At 40.6% G+C, this 17,849-nt stretch overlaps 1 protein-coding gene across 2 annotated transcripts in view; it reads right to left on the reverse strand.

The window, feature by feature from the left end:
* The window catches only part of AASDH (aminoadipate-semialdehyde dehydrogenase), a gene marked incomplete at both ends in the record, with an annotated part of 32,779 nt that extends 23,774 nt beyond the window's left edge, over nucleotides 1-9,005 (reverse strand). The window contains 3 exons of one of the 2 annotated variants that reach the window (XM_079716829.1): nucleotides 5,105-5,430; nucleotides 8,549-8,669; nucleotides 8,761-9,005. In XM_079716829.1, the coding sequence (XP_079572955.1) occupies nucleotides 5,105-5,430; nucleotides 8,549-8,669; nucleotides 8,761-8,990 (677 nt within the window). The remainder of the gene's footprint in view (nucleotides 1-5,104; nucleotides 5,431-8,548; nucleotides 8,670-8,760) is intronic. The other variant, XM_079716830.1, reaches the window with a different exon arrangement.
* Between the last annotated feature and the right edge of the window lie 8,844 nt (nucleotides 9,006-17,849).

Raw genomic sequence — 17,849 nt, forward strand, 5'->3', positions numbered from 1 at the left:
AGCTTTAGAGCACAGGCTCAGTAGTTGTGGTGCACAGGCTTAGTTGCTGCGCAGCATGTGGGATCTTCCCGGGCTAGGGCTCGAACCCATGTCCCCTGCATTGGCAGGTGGAGTTTAAACCACTGCACCACCAGGGAAGTCCATGTAGTTCTCTTTAAGATATGATTACAAAAATATATTTAACAAGATAAATAATCTAAACAAATATATAAAAAGGATATGTTTTGTTGGGCATTCCTTCAGAGTACTATATTTAAGTCATCAAGCTCCAGAAGTAAAAAGGGGGCTTTAAAAAAAAGCCACACTAAAATAATAGAAAAGTTCTACTTCTTTTTCTTTTTTTTTTTACTTTTTTTTTAACTTCACTGAGCTACTTTTCTTGGTTGCCTGAAACAAAAGGAGTTTTCAATTTCCATTTCATTTCTGACTCTGCAATCAAACTAGGTAATTGTGCACAAAAAACAAAATAGTTCCTTAAAAACTAAAAGCTCACAAATGCTTATACAACTAAAGACTATATATTTGATGCACAGCTATCAAAGAGCAACTATTCAGCTTTTTTTCTTTTTTTGGGCATAATCTAGAAAGATTAGTAAATATTTTAAGGGAAGTTCAATTCCATGTTATCACTACAGAAGATACCATATCTGTCTTTGTAAAATGCCTGTGGGCATAAACAACACATTTCTTCTCACATGTTCTTATTAAAACAATAAAGCAAAAGACAAACAGCAAATCAAAGTCCCATAATCTGCTTTCAGAGAGTAGTACTGTCACAGCTAAAAAAAACAAAACAAAAAAGGTTTATCCTCACACAGTTTACTGAGTTTACTGCCTATATTAATAGGACTTACTATTTACATTGTCTTCATTAGCACAGTTTTATTATTGTAGGAGACTCTAAACCAAGAAAACAGAAGTTACATATAACTTTACTGTTCATTAATGAAAACCAAATCATCTCTTTAACAAAAGCATCAAAAACAGTTTACAACCCAAGACTCTCTGAACCTCTTTTCTCAAAAGTTCCTTTGCTATTTCCACCAATCCATCATTATTATATCACAAACCTTACCCAATCCTTAAATTAAGTCCCTGTATTGAAAGATCTAGGGACCTCCCTGGTGGTGCAGTGGTTAAGAATCCGCCTGCCAATGCAGGGGACATGGGTTTGATCCCTGGTCCAGGAAGATCCCACATGCTGCGGAGCAACTAAGCCCGTGCACAACTACTGAGCCTGCGCTCTAGAGCCCGCGAGCCACAACTACTGAAGCCTGTGCACCTAGAGCCCATGCTCCGCAATAAGAGAAGCCACCGCAATGAGAAGCCCGCAAACCGCAACTAAGAGTAGCCCCCCTTCGTCGCAACTAGAGAAAGCCTGCGCGCAGCAACGAAGACCCAATGCAGACAAAAATAAAATAAATACATAAATGCTGTGGAGCAACTAAACCCATGCACCACAACTACTGAGCCTGTGCTCTAGAGCCTGCGAGCCACAACTACTGAAGCCCGCGAGCCACAGCTACTGAAGGCCACGAGCCTAGAGCCCGTGCTCTGCAACAAAAGAAGCCACCGCAACGAGAAGCCCACGCACTGCAAAGAAGAGCAGCCCCTGCTTCGCTGCAACTAGAGAAAGCCTCTGCACAGCAACGAAGACCCAATGCAGCCAAAAATAAATAAATTACTTAATTAAAAAAAAACTTACGGGGCCTCCCTGGTGGCGCAGTGGTTGAGAGTCCGCCTGCCGATGCAGGGGATACGGGTTCGTGCCCCGGTCTGGGAGGATCCCATATGCCGCGGAGCGGCTGGGCCCGTGAGCCATGGCCGCTGAGCCTGCGCGTCTGGAGCCTGTGCTCCGCAACGGGAGAGGCCACAACAGTGGGAGGCCCGCATACCGCAAAAAAAAAAAAAAAAAAAAAAAAAAAAAAAAAAAAAAAAAAAAAAACTTACTTCAAAATCTCAGTAAATCAGATCCTGCCCTTCTCCCTCTGAGACCATCATACTCTTGGAGGTAGGCAGCATTCTCTCCTACCAATATAAGCAATAAACTCAGCTTTATCTTACTAACAGGTTATTCTGATAACATTTGGGGAGTCAGCTGAAATTTGGTACTCCCTAGCTTGGTGATTTAAGTCCAAATCAAATAGAAAATTTAACATCACTGTTTCAATTTCTAAATTGGATATCTTAACATTTCATCCTTCAGAATCCAATTATTTAGCACTTTGCTTACTTGTGAACCTAAAAGTAAACCAAAAAGGGTTTAATAAGCAAATAGATTTCATTAAGTTCAAGCACAAAATAGCTATCAAGAAATTTGTACACTCTACTCACAAATTAGCCCCTCATCCCTCATTGAGCACGTATTTACTCTCACCTTACAGAAAATTCCTGCCTGTTAGGCCCAGTGCCTCTTAGTCAGCTGTCTCTCCCACCTCTCCTAGATTCCAAACCAGCTCCACTCTCTTCAAGTTGCCTATATCTCCATCCCCACCTCACTTCCCATAATGTTAGCATAGGACATTGCATCCTATTTCTTTCTAAAGTTACAATCCATCAACTTCCTCTAACATTCCTTATTACATAAAGAATTTATGTAACTTATTATCCCTCTTATCCTTTTAAGGCTCTCTGAAGAAGAGAGAATATTTTAAATATCATCTCCTCCCATCTCAAAGTATCCTACTCCTTTACCATATTCCTACTACTTGATTTTTCTAACCAAACCTCTCTACCAGGTCTTTATGCTCAGCCTACAAGTCTCTCCCACCTAAAAACAAAGATAAAAAAGCTACACCCTCCCAGAATCCTTTCTCTTCTATTAAAACTAGTTTCTAGAAAATAACACTTTACTTTTGTTGTCTCCATTTCCTTATCTCTCATTCTCTTATCTCCAACCTGTACTGTCTTCAGCCCTGGTAATTAGAGAAGTGAAGTCACTAAAGACCAGATTGTCAGGACCTCCCTGGTGGTCCAGTGTTAAAGAATCCGCCTTCTAATGCAGGGGATGCCGGTTCAATCTCTGGTGGGGGAACTAAGCCTGCGCACTTCAACTAGAGAGAAGCCCGTGTGCAGCAAACTACAGAGCCCACACACAACTAGAGAGAGAAAACCTGCACACCAGAACTAGAGACAAGCCACACGAAGAGCCCATGCGCCACAACAAAAGATCTCACGTGCCACAATGAAGATCGTGCGTGCCACAACTAAGAACCAACGCAGCCAAAAATTTAAATAAATAAATAAATAAAATAAAATATTAAAAACAAAGACAAAAAACAGATTGCCAACTACAACAGACACCTCTGTAGCATTTAACCATTCCTTCCTTCTAGACCTGGGCATCCAATATGGTAACCACTAGATACATGTGCCTATTGAGCACTAACAACGTGACTGGTCCACACAGAGATGTTTAAGTATAAAATACGTTCTAGATTTTGAAAATAATTAGTATATAAAAAAGAATGTAGGACTTCCCTGGTGGCACAGTGGTTAAGAAACTGCCTGCCAATGCAGTCGACACCAGTTCGATCCCTGATCCAGAAAGATCCCACATGCTGCAGAGCAACCAAGCCCATGCGCCACAACTACTGAGCCTGCGCTGTAGAGCCCACGAGCCACAACTACTGAGCCCACACGTTCTGTGACAAGAGAAGCCACTGCAATGAGAAGCCCGCTCACGGCAACGAAGAGTAGCCCCTGCTCACTGCAACTAGAGAAAGCCTTTGTGCAGCAACGAAGACCCAATGCAGCCAAAAATTTAAAAAATAAAAAAAAAGAATGTAAAGTACCTCACTAAATTTTTATATTGATTACATATTACAATGATATTTTGGGTATACTGAATAAGATATATTGTTAAAATTAATTTCACTTTTTACTTTTTTTAATTAATTAATTATTTTTGGCTGCAGGGGCTACTCTTTGTTGTGGTGTGCGGGCTTCTCATTGAGGTGGCTTCTCTTGTTGCAGAGCATGGGCTCTAGGCACGCGGGCTCGGCAGTTGTGGCTCGAGGGCTCTAGAGTGCAGGCTCAGTAGTTGTGGCACACGGGCTTAGTTGCTCCGCGGCATGTGGGATCTTCCCGGACCAGGGATCGAACCCATGTCTCCTGCATTGGCAGGCAGATTCTTAATCACTGCACCACCAGGGAACTCCCCACTTTTTACTTTTTAAACGTGGTTACTAAAAAATTTTTAATTACATAAACTTATAATGACATAAAATTACAGATGTGTCCCATGAGGTTTCCATTTCTATTTCTATTTCCTCCTCTGATTTTCTAAGCCTACTCCCCTCTGGTTCCCTTCCTCCTCTATTTCCTCCTTTTTTCAAAAGCTGAGAATCTTGGGCTTCCCTGGTGGCGCAGTGGTTGAGAGTCCGCCTGCCAATGCAGGGGACACAGGTTCATGCCCCAGTCTGGGAAGATCCCACATGCCATGGAGCGGCTGGGCCCGTGAGCCATGGCCGCTGAGCCTGCGCATCCGGAGCCTGCGCATCCAGAGCCTGTGCTCCGCGACGGGAGAGGCCACAACAGTGAGAGGCCTGCGTACCGCAAAAAAAAAAAAAAAAAAAAAAGTTGAGAATCTCAACTTTGAGATTTCTCATTTCCCGTAACAGTAAAACCAACTCAACGATGCTACAAGAGTAAACTTAATGAAATGTAAAAATTTTTAATGGTTCCTTGGATTAAGTTCAAACTTGTCCAACAGAGCACACCAGATGCCTGCCCCCTCAGGTCATATGACTCCTACCCTCCCACTCTTCAGCTCTGCCCAGTGCACTCTAGCAAGCCAAACTCCTTCTTTCTCCCATACTTCTGTAGGTACCTCTGCCAGGAATATGTTTCCTCTCTTCTTACTAATAATTAAGAAGCAAAGCTTCCAGCCATATCATTTGATTGTTGTTTGGCTCCAAGTCTGGATCAAACAGGTAAAGCCCTACTCTGCAGAGAACTAAAGTTCAGATATAGCTGAAACAAGAGACCCAAGTACTTAGGACTGTCCATTTAGGAACAAGAGTTATAAATAACAGGTATTTCAAAATTCATTTTTCCCTCTAAAATACAAGTTCTGAAGAAGGATTCTAAGGATAGAACTTACCGGAAGTGCTGGATGTTTGGCACTATACATGCATGAGGGACTCTGACAATCTTAGGTATCCCCGTGGTGCCTGATGTATGGAGAACATAGGCCAAGCAATGCTTTAGCCTCACATCCATGTGCTCTTCTGACTTTTCTTCACTGCTGTTCTCAGAATTCACACTCTTTGTCATTTTTTCTTTTTCATATGTCTCTCGTCTTATGCTATTATTTAGCATCAAGCTCACCTCAACATGTTTCCAGTGAAGTCTGAAGAGTACTAGGTCATTATGTTCTATTGTAAACATATCATAGTTCAATAATGTTTCATAGGAAGATTTGAATTTCTATATTAAATGGGGAACAAAGTTTTACAACATTAATATGTTAAAAGGCATTCTCTTTTATATAGTATATATAATATTAAGTATTCATTTACTCATTCAACATAGCTTTTTTTTTTTTTAAGTACAGCTGACTTTTGAACATGGGTTTGAATTGCACAGGTCCACTTATATCTGAGGTTGGTTGAATCTGCGGATGCGGGTACCAAGGACAACTGTAAAGTTATGGGTGAATTTTCCACTGTGCAGAAGTCAGTGCCCCTAACCCCTGAGTTGTTCAAGGGTCAACTGTACTTGCTATATATCCAAGAATAAAAAGATAAATGAGAAACCTCCAAGAGTAAAGTGAGGTGCTTACTTTCAAACTCATCTTTAAAATAGAGACATAAAAACACACAACTGCAGTGCAATGTGGTGTGATAATGAAATATGCTTTAAATGTGAATGAGGACAGGGGATTTCCCTGGTGGTCCAGTGGTTAAGACTCCATGCTTCCACTGCAGGGGGCACAGGTTCGATCCGTGGTCCGGGAACTAAGATCCCACATACCACGGCACAGCCAAAATCAATCAATCAATCAAAAAAAAAAAAAAACCATGAATGAGAACAGAGAAGGCTGAACTTAACTTGCCTGGAAGGTCAGAGATTGATTCTTCATATGTAATATTTGTGTTATAAGTAGCTATTCTCCAAATACAGAGGGGTACTTTAAACAAACAAGTCAATACACAGTATCTGACCTGACAAAGCTGGTGTTATGGAGAACAGTAAACATTCCAATAAGCTGCAGAATTGGGGGAGATGGAGAAGATAAGTAGTGCTGTTGATAGGAGATGAGATGCTAATCCTTAATAACTGTATACTCAACACCAAGGAGTTTAGACCTTAACCTGTGATGGGATCCAACTGAAAGTGGCAGTAGCACAGGCTAGACTTTGCTTGTCAAGGAGAGACTGATATGCAAGACTCTGATAAATGAGAGCCTTTAATGAACCTTTCATAACAATTCAGATATGCTATATGGGCCTGAATGGTCTGTTGCAGCAGAAGTAGACAGAAAGGGTCTATGAAGAAAGAATCAATAGGACTTGATGACTTTCTGGATAGGGAGTGAGCCTGAGAAGATTGCTGAGTTTCTGGCTCAGTTATTTGGTAGATGGAAATAGATTAATACAGAAGTTTCCTTAGAGTATATCTTTTTAGGTTGATAAGCAGCAGCTTAATGAAGCATAACAAGTTTTCACAATAAAGAAATCAATTTAAATGAGAGGAAAAGATCACAACCCAGGACCAGGAGTTTTCTGTTTGTGTTTGTGTTGTGGTTTTAGGTGTAAGGTGTGGTATATCCTGTAATGTAAAAAAAATTAAGGCCCACATATTCTTAAGACCTAGCTCAAAAACCATCCTCCTCCATTAAAACTGTCCTATCTCTACTGGGCTACGTATACTTCGCTTAGGGCAATATCACACTATGCAGACCTTGGAAGTACTAACCTTTTCTCTCCAACTATATAAGCAACTGGCGTGCAAGAATCATATCTTAGGCTGCTTTCACATACCAATGCCCTCCCGAACACCCAGTCTCTACTGCAGAGTTTCTCAATCTAAACACTACTGACATTCTGGAACAGTTAAATCTTTGTGGGGACTGTCTTATGCATTGTAGGGTTTTTAGCAGCATCCCTGGCCTCTACCCATTAGAAGTCAGTGGCACCCCCTTTCCATCATGACAATAAAAAATATCTCCAGACATTGGAGAATGTTTCCTGGCAGGTAAAATCATGGCCAGCTGAAAACCACTACTCTAGTGGATCATGGGCATACAGTAGATGCTCAATAAATACACTGATTGCTCCTGTGTTAAGTGAAGGAAGAACACTTACACCATCATCAAAATCATGGAACAGGAAGCAAGGTACTTTCTGTGGGGTTTCCTGCTATGTACTCAACTCCTTCCTATATGTAGTTATGAAGAATAGCTTGATATTGACAATTAATTCTCCCACCCACCCACCTTGTCTATAAAACTTTCACCAAGGTTGTTAAAAAAATGAAGATCACATCCTCATTTTAGTCTTGTTAACTTATCAACAAATAACCAATGTGAGGAACAGAAGAGAAAACTGTGGCCAGACACTGATATATGTGTACTTAGAAAATATTTATTAACTAAATTAATACTTTATTGTCTCTTTCTGGAGGCCTTACTCTAATACCCATTATTCTCTAGGAAGGCCTCCATATAATATCTGAAACTTTTGAATTGTCTTACTGCTATATATTACAGATATAGATGCACACACATATATACAAATAGGTAAAATGCATTTAAGTTACCCCCAATATAAAATGGTTCATATAGGTAATCGGTAATAATAGGCTAAATTGAATATAGTTTCTATAATGTTTTCTCCATGGTAAAACAATATTTTATAAACAAGAAATGAAGAAATAATAATGAAACATGGGGTACCCTGCTTAACATATAATACCAATTCTTGCCCCTAAAGCAGTGTTTCTTGGCTAGATCTCTGGTTGGCAGTCACTTAAAAATAAAAAAAAATAATAAATTTAGTTTTCCAGAAAGGTCTGGGTTAAGTGCCAATCTCTTTTTCAAAATCTAAGCTTGGATACAGTTCTTTAATGTTGCTGTCCACTGTAAGTTGCCATAAATACACCAAGATAAAAGTATCAAGTATTATAAAAGTTTCCTACTAAAAACAACTTTGGAAAGAGAAAGTAAATTCAAAACAATGCACAATACATTATTATGAGGCTAGAAGATATGTCCATGCCATTGAGCAGTGGTTCTCAGTGGAGCATGCGGGGTGGAGGGTGCCTCCAGGAGACATTTGGCAATGTCTGAAGACAATTTTGGTTGTTGCAACTAGGGGGTGCTACTGGCAATTATTAGATGAGGCCATGGGGGTTACTAAACATCCTGTAATGTACAGGACACTCCTCACAACAAACACCCAACCCAAAATGTCAACAGTGCTGAGAAATTTTGCTCAGTTAGTGAATTTAGAAATCAAGACAGGGGATGGGACCCCTTCAATTGAAAAGTAAATGTAACACATAAAAATACAAACAAACAAACAACTTGGATATCCACACTTACATTAATTTGCTGTTTTTCAACAAGGATATACTTTAGATTACATTTTTTCATAAAATGAATTGATAATGCTGGTGGTGAATCTGGATCAATAGGTGCATAAGCAGCAGGGACTTGGAGAATTCTAAAGAAACAAAGTACAGAGTCAGCACAGAATATCTGTTGAAAATAATCTTACTTTAAGATATCAAATTTTTAGTTCTAAAAAATATTACCCTAAAATCCAAGAGGGTAAGTTTATCCCAGGATGGCAGTAGAGACCAATTTCCCGAATTCCTTGAAAGTCACAATGTAACAGCAGAAAATTTGATAATTCTGAAGCAGCATTAACCACAGTCTTGTAGGTGTAATAAACTGGAGGTTGGTTGTTACATTCATCAAAACATACAGCTATTTTATCCGAATAACGGGAGGCAGCCTTATGCACCAATTCCTGAAGAGTCATTTCACTGAAGTTTATCTGAACATCACTGGTAGCAGAGAGTTCTACCTATTTCCAGAAATGTTAGGGGGACAAGGAGTTTTAGGGAGTTTGCTGGGGGGCGGGGAGTAGAGAAAAAATTCTATACAATCACTCCTCACAAAAATAACTACATCAAAGACACACAGTTAAAGAATCTCTGAACTACCAACTGTCTATGGTAACTTTGCTGAGAACAGCGAGGTTGAAATTTTGATACAAGCAACCTAACTCCCTGTCAGAGGTGGAAGAAAATTTGAGAGGGGAATGGTATATACATAGATGAGGATGAAACAAGCATAAATGTAAAATTCTCTCAAAACAGAACACAAAGTAAAAAAGAAATGAATAATAATAATTACCCAAAATAAAACCAAATTTAAAGTACAACATGCTTAATTTTTTCATTTTTCTTCAGTTGCTACAGATTGATTAAAATAAAGTGGTTACAATCCTGTATGGTAACTTTGAAAAGACTAATGCAAATGAAGTCTGCTTTTAGGAACTGAATTTAGGTGAAAGCAAAACCAACCTCTGATAGAAAGAAGAGAAAAAACCCTTACATCCATCCAGTTTTAGTCCTCTATATAAAAACTGTGTTTATTATTATTATAACACAGCAAGCCACTTATATAATTGTTAAGAAGTAAGCTCTTCATACTCTAGTTTGATATTTATTTATTTGTTTTTTTGTTTGGTTTGTTTGTTTGGCAGCTTGCAGGATCTTAGTTCCCCGACCAGAGATCCAACCCAGGGCCCCAAGAGCGCCAAGTCCTAACCACTGGACCACCAGGAAATTCCCTCTAGTTTGATTTTTAAATTGTCAATAAATTCATTTAAATTTAGACTCTAAATATAGTATTATGACTCAATAAAGTATTGTATCAATACAATGTTCTTTGGGCTTCTCAAAGCAGATTCTATAAAAAGAAAATCTGGGGCTTCCCTGGTAGCACAGTGGTTAAGAATCTGCCTGCCAATGCAGGGGACACAGGTTAGAGCCCTGGTCCGGGAAGATCCCACATGCCTCGGAGCAACTAAGCCCGTGCACCACAACTACTGAGCCTGCGTTCTAGAGCCCGCGAGTCACAACTACTGAGCCCGCACGCCACAACTACTGAAGCCCGCATGCCTAGAGCCCATGCTCTGCAACGAGAAGCCACCGCAATGAGAAGCCCGAGCACCACATCGAAGAGTAGCCCCTGCTCACCGAAACTAGAGAAAGCCCGCGCGCAGCAACGAAGACCCAACACAGCCAAAAATAAATAAATAAAATAAATAAATAAATTTTTAAGTTAAAAAAAAGAAAATCTGAAACTATTTCATCAAAGAAACTTTACGGATGACTGAACAACAACAAAAAAACTTCACAACTCCTAGTATTTCCTTGAAGGTAAAGGCGATTTTTGTTTTCCTGCTGTGAAATTTATTTTCTGGATTTCAAAGCAAATAAGATTTATCAAACAGTCTATTTTAATTATTCAAGTTTTTTATTTGTTTATACTTATTTGAACTCATTTCCCTACTGATTCATCCATGTCATTTAATCAATATAAATTACAGAAAATAAAACATTTCTAAAGAGAGCAAAATGAACCAATAACTGCTGACACCCATAAGGTTTGGAAATGCTATGATTTCTAAACACAAAATTTTTAAATATAAAATAACTTTAGTACTTACAGTCTTTTCTATAAATACTAGCTCTTTCTGTGATGCACAAGATAAATATTTTAAGCTTTCCTCATACACACAAATGACCATTACGTAAATATAAGGAAAGCTTTTCATAACATGCACTAAAATTATGGGAATGAGTCCATTCTGCAAGATGCAGTTAGTGCAGAAGGGGACCTTCTGCTTCCCTCTCCCCAAATGAATAACAAATTGCCTATACTACAGAATGTATTATACTAAAGCATTTTAACAAAAAGTTAATAGTCTACATGAAAAAAAAAGCATTGTTTTAATGCAAAAAAAAACATCCAGCAGTTAATTTTCCACAGGAGGACAATCTAATTAATACACTATAATCTAAAATCCCTTGACATCAAAGGGGCAAGATTATAAAATGGATTAAATTCTTCTTAAAAAAGTCATTTTTTATGACAAATTACAAGATTCGCCACACATAGCTATACAATTAAGATGTTTTTAAACTTTTAATTGCCAGTTTCCCAGTGGCTGCTATAGAGAATTAAGGCAAAATCTATTCTTGTTGTCTAAGGTTTTCATTTTCATTAACTGAATCATAAATACATTCGCTCCAATAGAGAATGCTATAATAACTGGATGCCCAAACATCTCTGGGACCATATAAGAAGGGGGCGGGGGGGAAGCAAAATCTGATAAACAGATTATATATGTAATGGGATCATTAAGTTTTAAGATATTTGCTACTTCATATCTGTAGAGGCTGCTACTTTAGTCATCAGAAGTCTCAGGGGCTCTTCCTAGGTTATTGGCTATTTTAAAGACATAAATAATCTAAAAACTTTATTTTCCCGTATCCACCGGCTTCTTAACTTTCACTAAGCAACTACGTTTAACAACAATGCACTTCATACCTTCCAACACATTTTTTCAATTGCTTTTCGAAACCACGCTAACAAGACAGGGGAGGCTTATTTCCATTCGAAATAAGGAGCAGAGGGTCTAAGGCAGGGTGAGGGGAGAGTACACGGGTCAAGTTCAGCTTTTGCACCACTCCATCCCTCCAGACACCACTGATTCAACTCCGAGGCCAGGCGGTTGCCCGGAAGCTAAGCAAACCTGTGCGCAGTCAGCCGCAGGTGTCTTCGTACTTCGCTCCCTCACACGTGTCCCCAGTGGATACCACCTCCTGCCGAGACCCACTCAGAAGGCGTAGGGGTGAGGGGGTAGCGGGGAGGTCCGAGCCCATCCGGACCTTCTCCCGACAATCCAACCCCAACACTTCTTCACACACAGCGAATAAACCAACACCTTAAAGCCGGCCCACCGCGCAGCCCTCCAAGCTCTCGGGTTCCTAGAAATCTTCCCCGTCGCCTTGCTGACGTCAGCACGAGCGACCCGGGGCAGGCAACGTCCTGCTGCCCCGCCCCTTCCCGGAGCTGCGGAGCCAATGCGAGAGAAGTGTTGGCTGCTTTGCTAGCTGTTCTCATTCAGATGTCTGGTCTGGTCTTGATGGGTTTTGGACAGGGTTTGCAAGGATTTTGAAGTTGACCCGGTTGGAGTCGTACCCTTTCATATTTGCCAAGAAACTTTAATTCCAAGCAGCTGTCTCCTCGTTCACAAAGTGGGGATAAAGATATTACGTAGAGTTAACGTGAAGAGCGATGAAATCATTGTGAAATAAGAGTGACTGGACTTCATGCGTTGGACTTTTTTTTATAATCTGCCCTACACTGTGGGGAACTGTGCAACAATAAAGCCTGCAAACGAAGTCCCTGTCATAAGTAGGCTGACATTTTAATTGGAAGAGATGAATTTAAACTATAACTAAGAATATTTCAACTTTCAACAGGAGCTATAAAGAAAACAGGTCTGAGGAGAGTTACTTAAGCTATACGCTGAATAAAAATCTGTTTTTAAGGGAATTTTAGTTGGAGGCGTTTAAGTTAGTTATCTAAAATGTCAACAGCAGTAATAGTGATATTTTTTAAAGCTACTGTGCCGGTAGCAGAGAGGAAATTGAAACCGAGTCCTCCCTACTGAGTTTATGATTAATCTCTCCCTCCACAACTGTATTCCCTTTCTTGTCCCCTCTGACCTCAATCCTGTGTTAACTGAACACTAATCAAAGTCAGATGAGTAAGACTGCTGTTGTTGATAACATCGTTAATGTACTAAAATTGCTGTTATAGATATATGCATCATTATTAACATACAAACTCAGGATGTTTCTCCAAGGCAAGATGAGCTCACAGACCTGTATCACCTGGCCAGAATCATAAACTGGAGACAACCTGACTCACAAAACCATGATTAAGAAATGTAAGAAGACTGTGATTAACCCCAGTTTCTTTGTTCTTCCCCTTTAAAACGTCCCTAACTCAAAGACCAAGATGAGGTGGATCTGAGATCTATCTCCCACTTCCTTGCTTGGCACCCTGCAAATAAACCTGTACTTTGCTTCAAACACCTGCTGTCAAAGAGTTTGGCTTTCTGCACCCAGCACGCAGGATCCCTTGCTCAGTTACAAAGTGATCAGGGTTTTGGTTTTGTTTTGGCTAGGGGAAGGACTGAGGAGGCAGCCGGGCATCAATAAACGATACATGAAAAGGCATAGGATGCTTTTGTGTCCTTAGGTGTTGGTGGCAAGAAACTGTAGCAGTAATCCAAGCAAGAGATACCTCCACTTGCCCATGAGACTTTCACCAGGTTGTACTATGGGTCTTTTATTTGGGGAGGGGCCACTCAAAGGTGTCTCTTTGTTTCCATATTTGGGAATGACACCATTATCCACCCAGTGAAACCCTAGATATCCAATCCCACCCAACTTCTTTTTTACCCTCCTGTATGCAATTAGATCCTACTTCCTCTACTCCCCAACCTCTAGACCAATGCCCAGCTGGCTATATCAGAATCACTTGTGGTAATGTTAAACAACACAGATTCCAGATTCCTGGATCTCCATCCCAAGAGGTTCTGAATTCATTTTCTAGTGACGGAGGGGCCTGCAATCTGCATTCCTCCCCTGCCCCCCGACCTGCATTCTTTAAATGATAACATCGTCATCTCCACCACTGCTATCTTAGTTCAGGTCTTCTTGGTCAGTGTTTCCCTAAAGCCCTTCCAGTCTTGCTTGGCTACAGTAGACTCTGAACTGCTGCCAGGATAATGTCCGTTTCATTATTGAAAATATCATTTTTCAATTCTGATGTTAATGATAGCTTTTTTTAGTTTTTTTCCCCCCTTGCAGTCTCTATTTCTCCTGTTGGTTTTGGATTCTTTCATGTTAGAGGCTTCCATGGGTGTCTGGTAATAATCATTGATTATCTGATCATATTTAAAAGTGGGCATTTAAAAGCTGATGGGAAGCTCTGAATCTGTGGAGCAAGTTTTTTGAAAATCAAGTGAGAGAAAAGGGCTGCAGGGGAGGGAGGAGGGTCTCAGAATTCAGTATAAAACTTTTCACTTAATTCTATTCCAGGTGCCTGATGTTCTCCAATACAAAGACCCCCTGTTTTACTCTCTCCCAAACAAAACGGCCTTCAGAGTTAAGCTTAAGGGTGATGGGAGGTAGCATAAGGGTATAACTCATTCCTAAGCGAATTTCCAATCCTTTTAGTTACCATCTTTACCCCTGCTTCCAAAAGCCAGTTTCTCAGTTTTTAAGGGTGCTCTATGATGTAAGTAGGATTGCTTATTGGCTTTGCTCACTGCTGGTTTAGTCTAGCTTTTCCAAATCAGCCGAGCCCTTTGCTTTTTTGCGCTTTTTTTTTAAAAAAAAAAATGAGTTTATTTATTTATTTATTGGCCACGCCATGCGGCGTGCAGGATCTTAGTTCCCCAACCAGGGATTGAACCCATGCCCCCTGCAGTAGAAGCGCAGAGTCCTAACCACTGGACCGCCCAGGAATTCCCTGAGCCCTTTGCGCTTTTTTTTTTTTTTGTGCGGTACGCGGGCCTCTCACTGTTGTGGCCTCTCCCGTTGCGGAGCACAGACTCCGGATGCACAGGCTCAGCAGCCATGGCTCACGGGCCCAGCCGCTCTGCGGCATGTGGGATCTTCCCAGACCGGGGCACGAACCTGTGTCCCCTGCATCGGCAGGCGGACTCTCAACCACTGCACCACCAGGGAAGCCCGAGCCCTTTGCTTTTGCTTTAAAATTTTTGTTTCTGTTATCTCTTTCCCTCTATCCTTAAGAGTTTGTGACTGTAAAAATCCCTTCACTGTCATTTTCAGGGGGCCTAAGAGGGAGCAAATGTAGAAGACTATGTTCATTTTTACCTGGTAATCTAGAGTGATCATTCTAAAACATACACCAGAGCTTAAGAAGATGCTTAAGAAGCTTCAGTGGCCTCTCATTGCCTGCATGACACTCAGACTCTAGCAAGGTAAACAAGATAGTTCGTTATCTTTCTAGCCTAATCTCTCACAGTTGGCTACTGCTTTCTCACCCCATGCTCCACATTCCCCACACCTGGTACTGTAACATCCAGCTATAATAAGACCCTAGTAAGTCTTCTGAGCCTACCAAACCCTTATCAAGTTTCCACACCTGTGCTTTGGCTGAGTCACAGGCTGAAAAAACCCTTTCCCTCCCCACACCTGCTTGATGAACATTTATTCCTCTTATGAAAACAGTTCTAACATCACCTCCTCAATGCCTTTCTTCAAGCCTTGTATGAGAATTTACCCATCCTCCTCCAACCCCCATCCCATAAACCTAGCATACTGCTGGGAAGAGCAATTTGCCATGGGCCCCCAAGCGTCCCTGCAAATTTTTGCTGGGTACGCAAAGAATGCAAGGTACTGACTGCTCTCTACCCAGGTTATTTTTCAGGGTTGTTCGGGGTGATCAATCTTCAGAGCTGAGGTAATGTCTTCCCCAAGCAGCAAGCTTTCTTCCACTTCCTGTAAAAGGAATGAATCCCCCCAAACTTAGTATTCCTTTCCTGTAATGCAACCCACTGTGTGTGCAGACATCCATCTATGTCTACCTTAGTTACCCGAGGGGGGACTTAGGAGGCATGGAGAATTGACAGACATGAAGCTCCGGTTACTGCTTTTTCCATGAGTAATGAAGTTCTCTTTGACCCAGGAATCTCATGTCCACTACCATGAAACAGTAACAAACTGGCTTATTAGCTTTTAAATAGGGTACAAGCCTTCCCAAACGGTGACTTACACTTCTCATAGAACCTGTAACAGCTGCAGTATTTCCAAGTCTGCCTTCATTTAATCCCTTCTTGACAGCAGATTCATGTGTTTTGCACCTGTTTCCTGAACTATCTTTTTACTGTTCCCCATCTATTTACTACATCATTCCAATTCCTAACAAGTATCAAATGCCTGCCCCAGTACCTTGCTGATCCTTTGCACATTTATTGGTACATTCTCATTTCACTGCTTCTCTTCAGCTACTTCCCAACTCATCTCTTAGTTGTCAATGTCATTGTTTCTTTTGAAAATAAAAATTATTTCAAAAGTAATTTTGAGGGACTTCCCTGGAGGTCCTGTGGTTAAGCCTCTGTGCTTCTACCGCAAGGGGCACGGATTCAATCTTTGGTCAGGGAAGGTCCCGCATGCCATGCAGCGCGGCCAAAATAAATAAATGTAAAAAAAAAATACGCTTAAAAAATTTCTAAATAACAACAACAAAATATTTGAAAACCTTTGACCCTACACCAAGACAAGGTTAGGTCCCTGTCATGTGCTCTGGTAGCACTGTAGCCCACGTCACAGTTGGGACAGCGGTGTGTGATTTACTCTAAGGGAGCTCAGCTGCCCATGGGTTCATTTAGGTTTTGCATTTTTGTCAGGTGATTGTGAAAGAACGGAGGGATGAGGGAAGTTAGGCTCTTTGCAAGAGTGAGCCCATTAGAGTTCTCTAGAGGGAATTCCCTGGCGGTCTGGTGGTTAGGATTCTGCGCTGCCACTGCAGAGGACATGGGTTCGATACCTGGCTGGGGAACTAAGATCCTGTGTGCCGTGGCCAAAAAAAAAAAAAAATTGATGTTGCAGTCTTAAAACAAGTTGGAGACTCTGGCAGGGTTTCTAGGGTGCAGTCTTGAGAATTCTATCTTCTTCTGGAAACCTCAGTCTTTACTCTTAAGGCCTTCAACTGACTGGATGAGGCACACCCACATTACAGAGGGTAATCTGCTTTACTCACAGTCTACTGATTTACATGTTCATCCCAAGTTTAAAAAAAATACCTTCCAAGCAACGTCTAGACTGGTGTTTGAACAACGTGGCACCAAAGCCTAGTCAAACTGAAACATAAAATTAACCATCACATCTAACATACCCATCAGTGGAGCCAAACAAGCAATCTTCAATGATTGAGGTAGAGTGCAAGCACCCACTTGGGTCTCTGTTGTGTAATCATTTTCTGTTTGTCATAGTGCAGTGAGAAATTCTGATTCACTTTGTTATAAAGCAGAAACTAACACACCATTGTAAAGCAATTATACTCCAATAAAGATGTTAAAAAAAAAGAAATTCTAAAAAGGTTAAAAGCATTGGTTCCTGCCATCCAACAAATTCTCAGCTACATGAGAAGACTATTTCTGCACACAAAAACATAAATTTACATGGCATTTTTTGCAGTTTTCTCTAAAATGTCTGAGTGAGCAGTTTTTTTCTGAGAGGGCTGGATTTTCTTTTTGACTTCTTTATGAAACATGAAGGCAATTTTCCTTAGAGGAGTTGACTACACCCTACTTGAAACCCTAAGAAAGGCATCAGAAACTCAAGTGAGTTAATCATATTAATATGATTAACTTAAGTCTACCTGTCAGAGCAAACTTTGCTAGATTCCAGGGAAGAAATAGAGATAATATCTAAAGTTGGTACAGTAAGAAGTAAATAGTATGAGCTAATTGTTTAAAACATAGAGATTAACAACAGAAAAAAAAATTTAAATGTGGATGCACTACAGAGGACTGGAGAGGGCAGTGACCTCTTTATTTTCTTCATTTTTAACTATATGCATGCATTATTTTGATAGGTTTTTTGGGGGGGTAGGACCCTGGTATCTTTATTTTTAAACGGACTGTTTTTTAAAGTAGTTTTAGGTTCATAGCAAAATTGAGCAGAAGGTACAGAGTTCCCATATGCCCCCTATCCCCGCATAGAATAATCTCCCCCGTTACTAATATCCCCCCCGGAAGTGGTCCATTTGTAATCATTAC

The sequence above is a fragment of the Hyperoodon ampullatus genome (genome assembly GCF_949752795.1).
Source record: "Hyperoodon ampullatus genome assembly, chromosome: 1".
In the NCBI taxonomy this organism is placed as follows: domain Eukaryota; kingdom Metazoa; phylum Chordata; class Mammalia; order Artiodactyla; family Ziphiidae; genus Hyperoodon; species Hyperoodon ampullatus.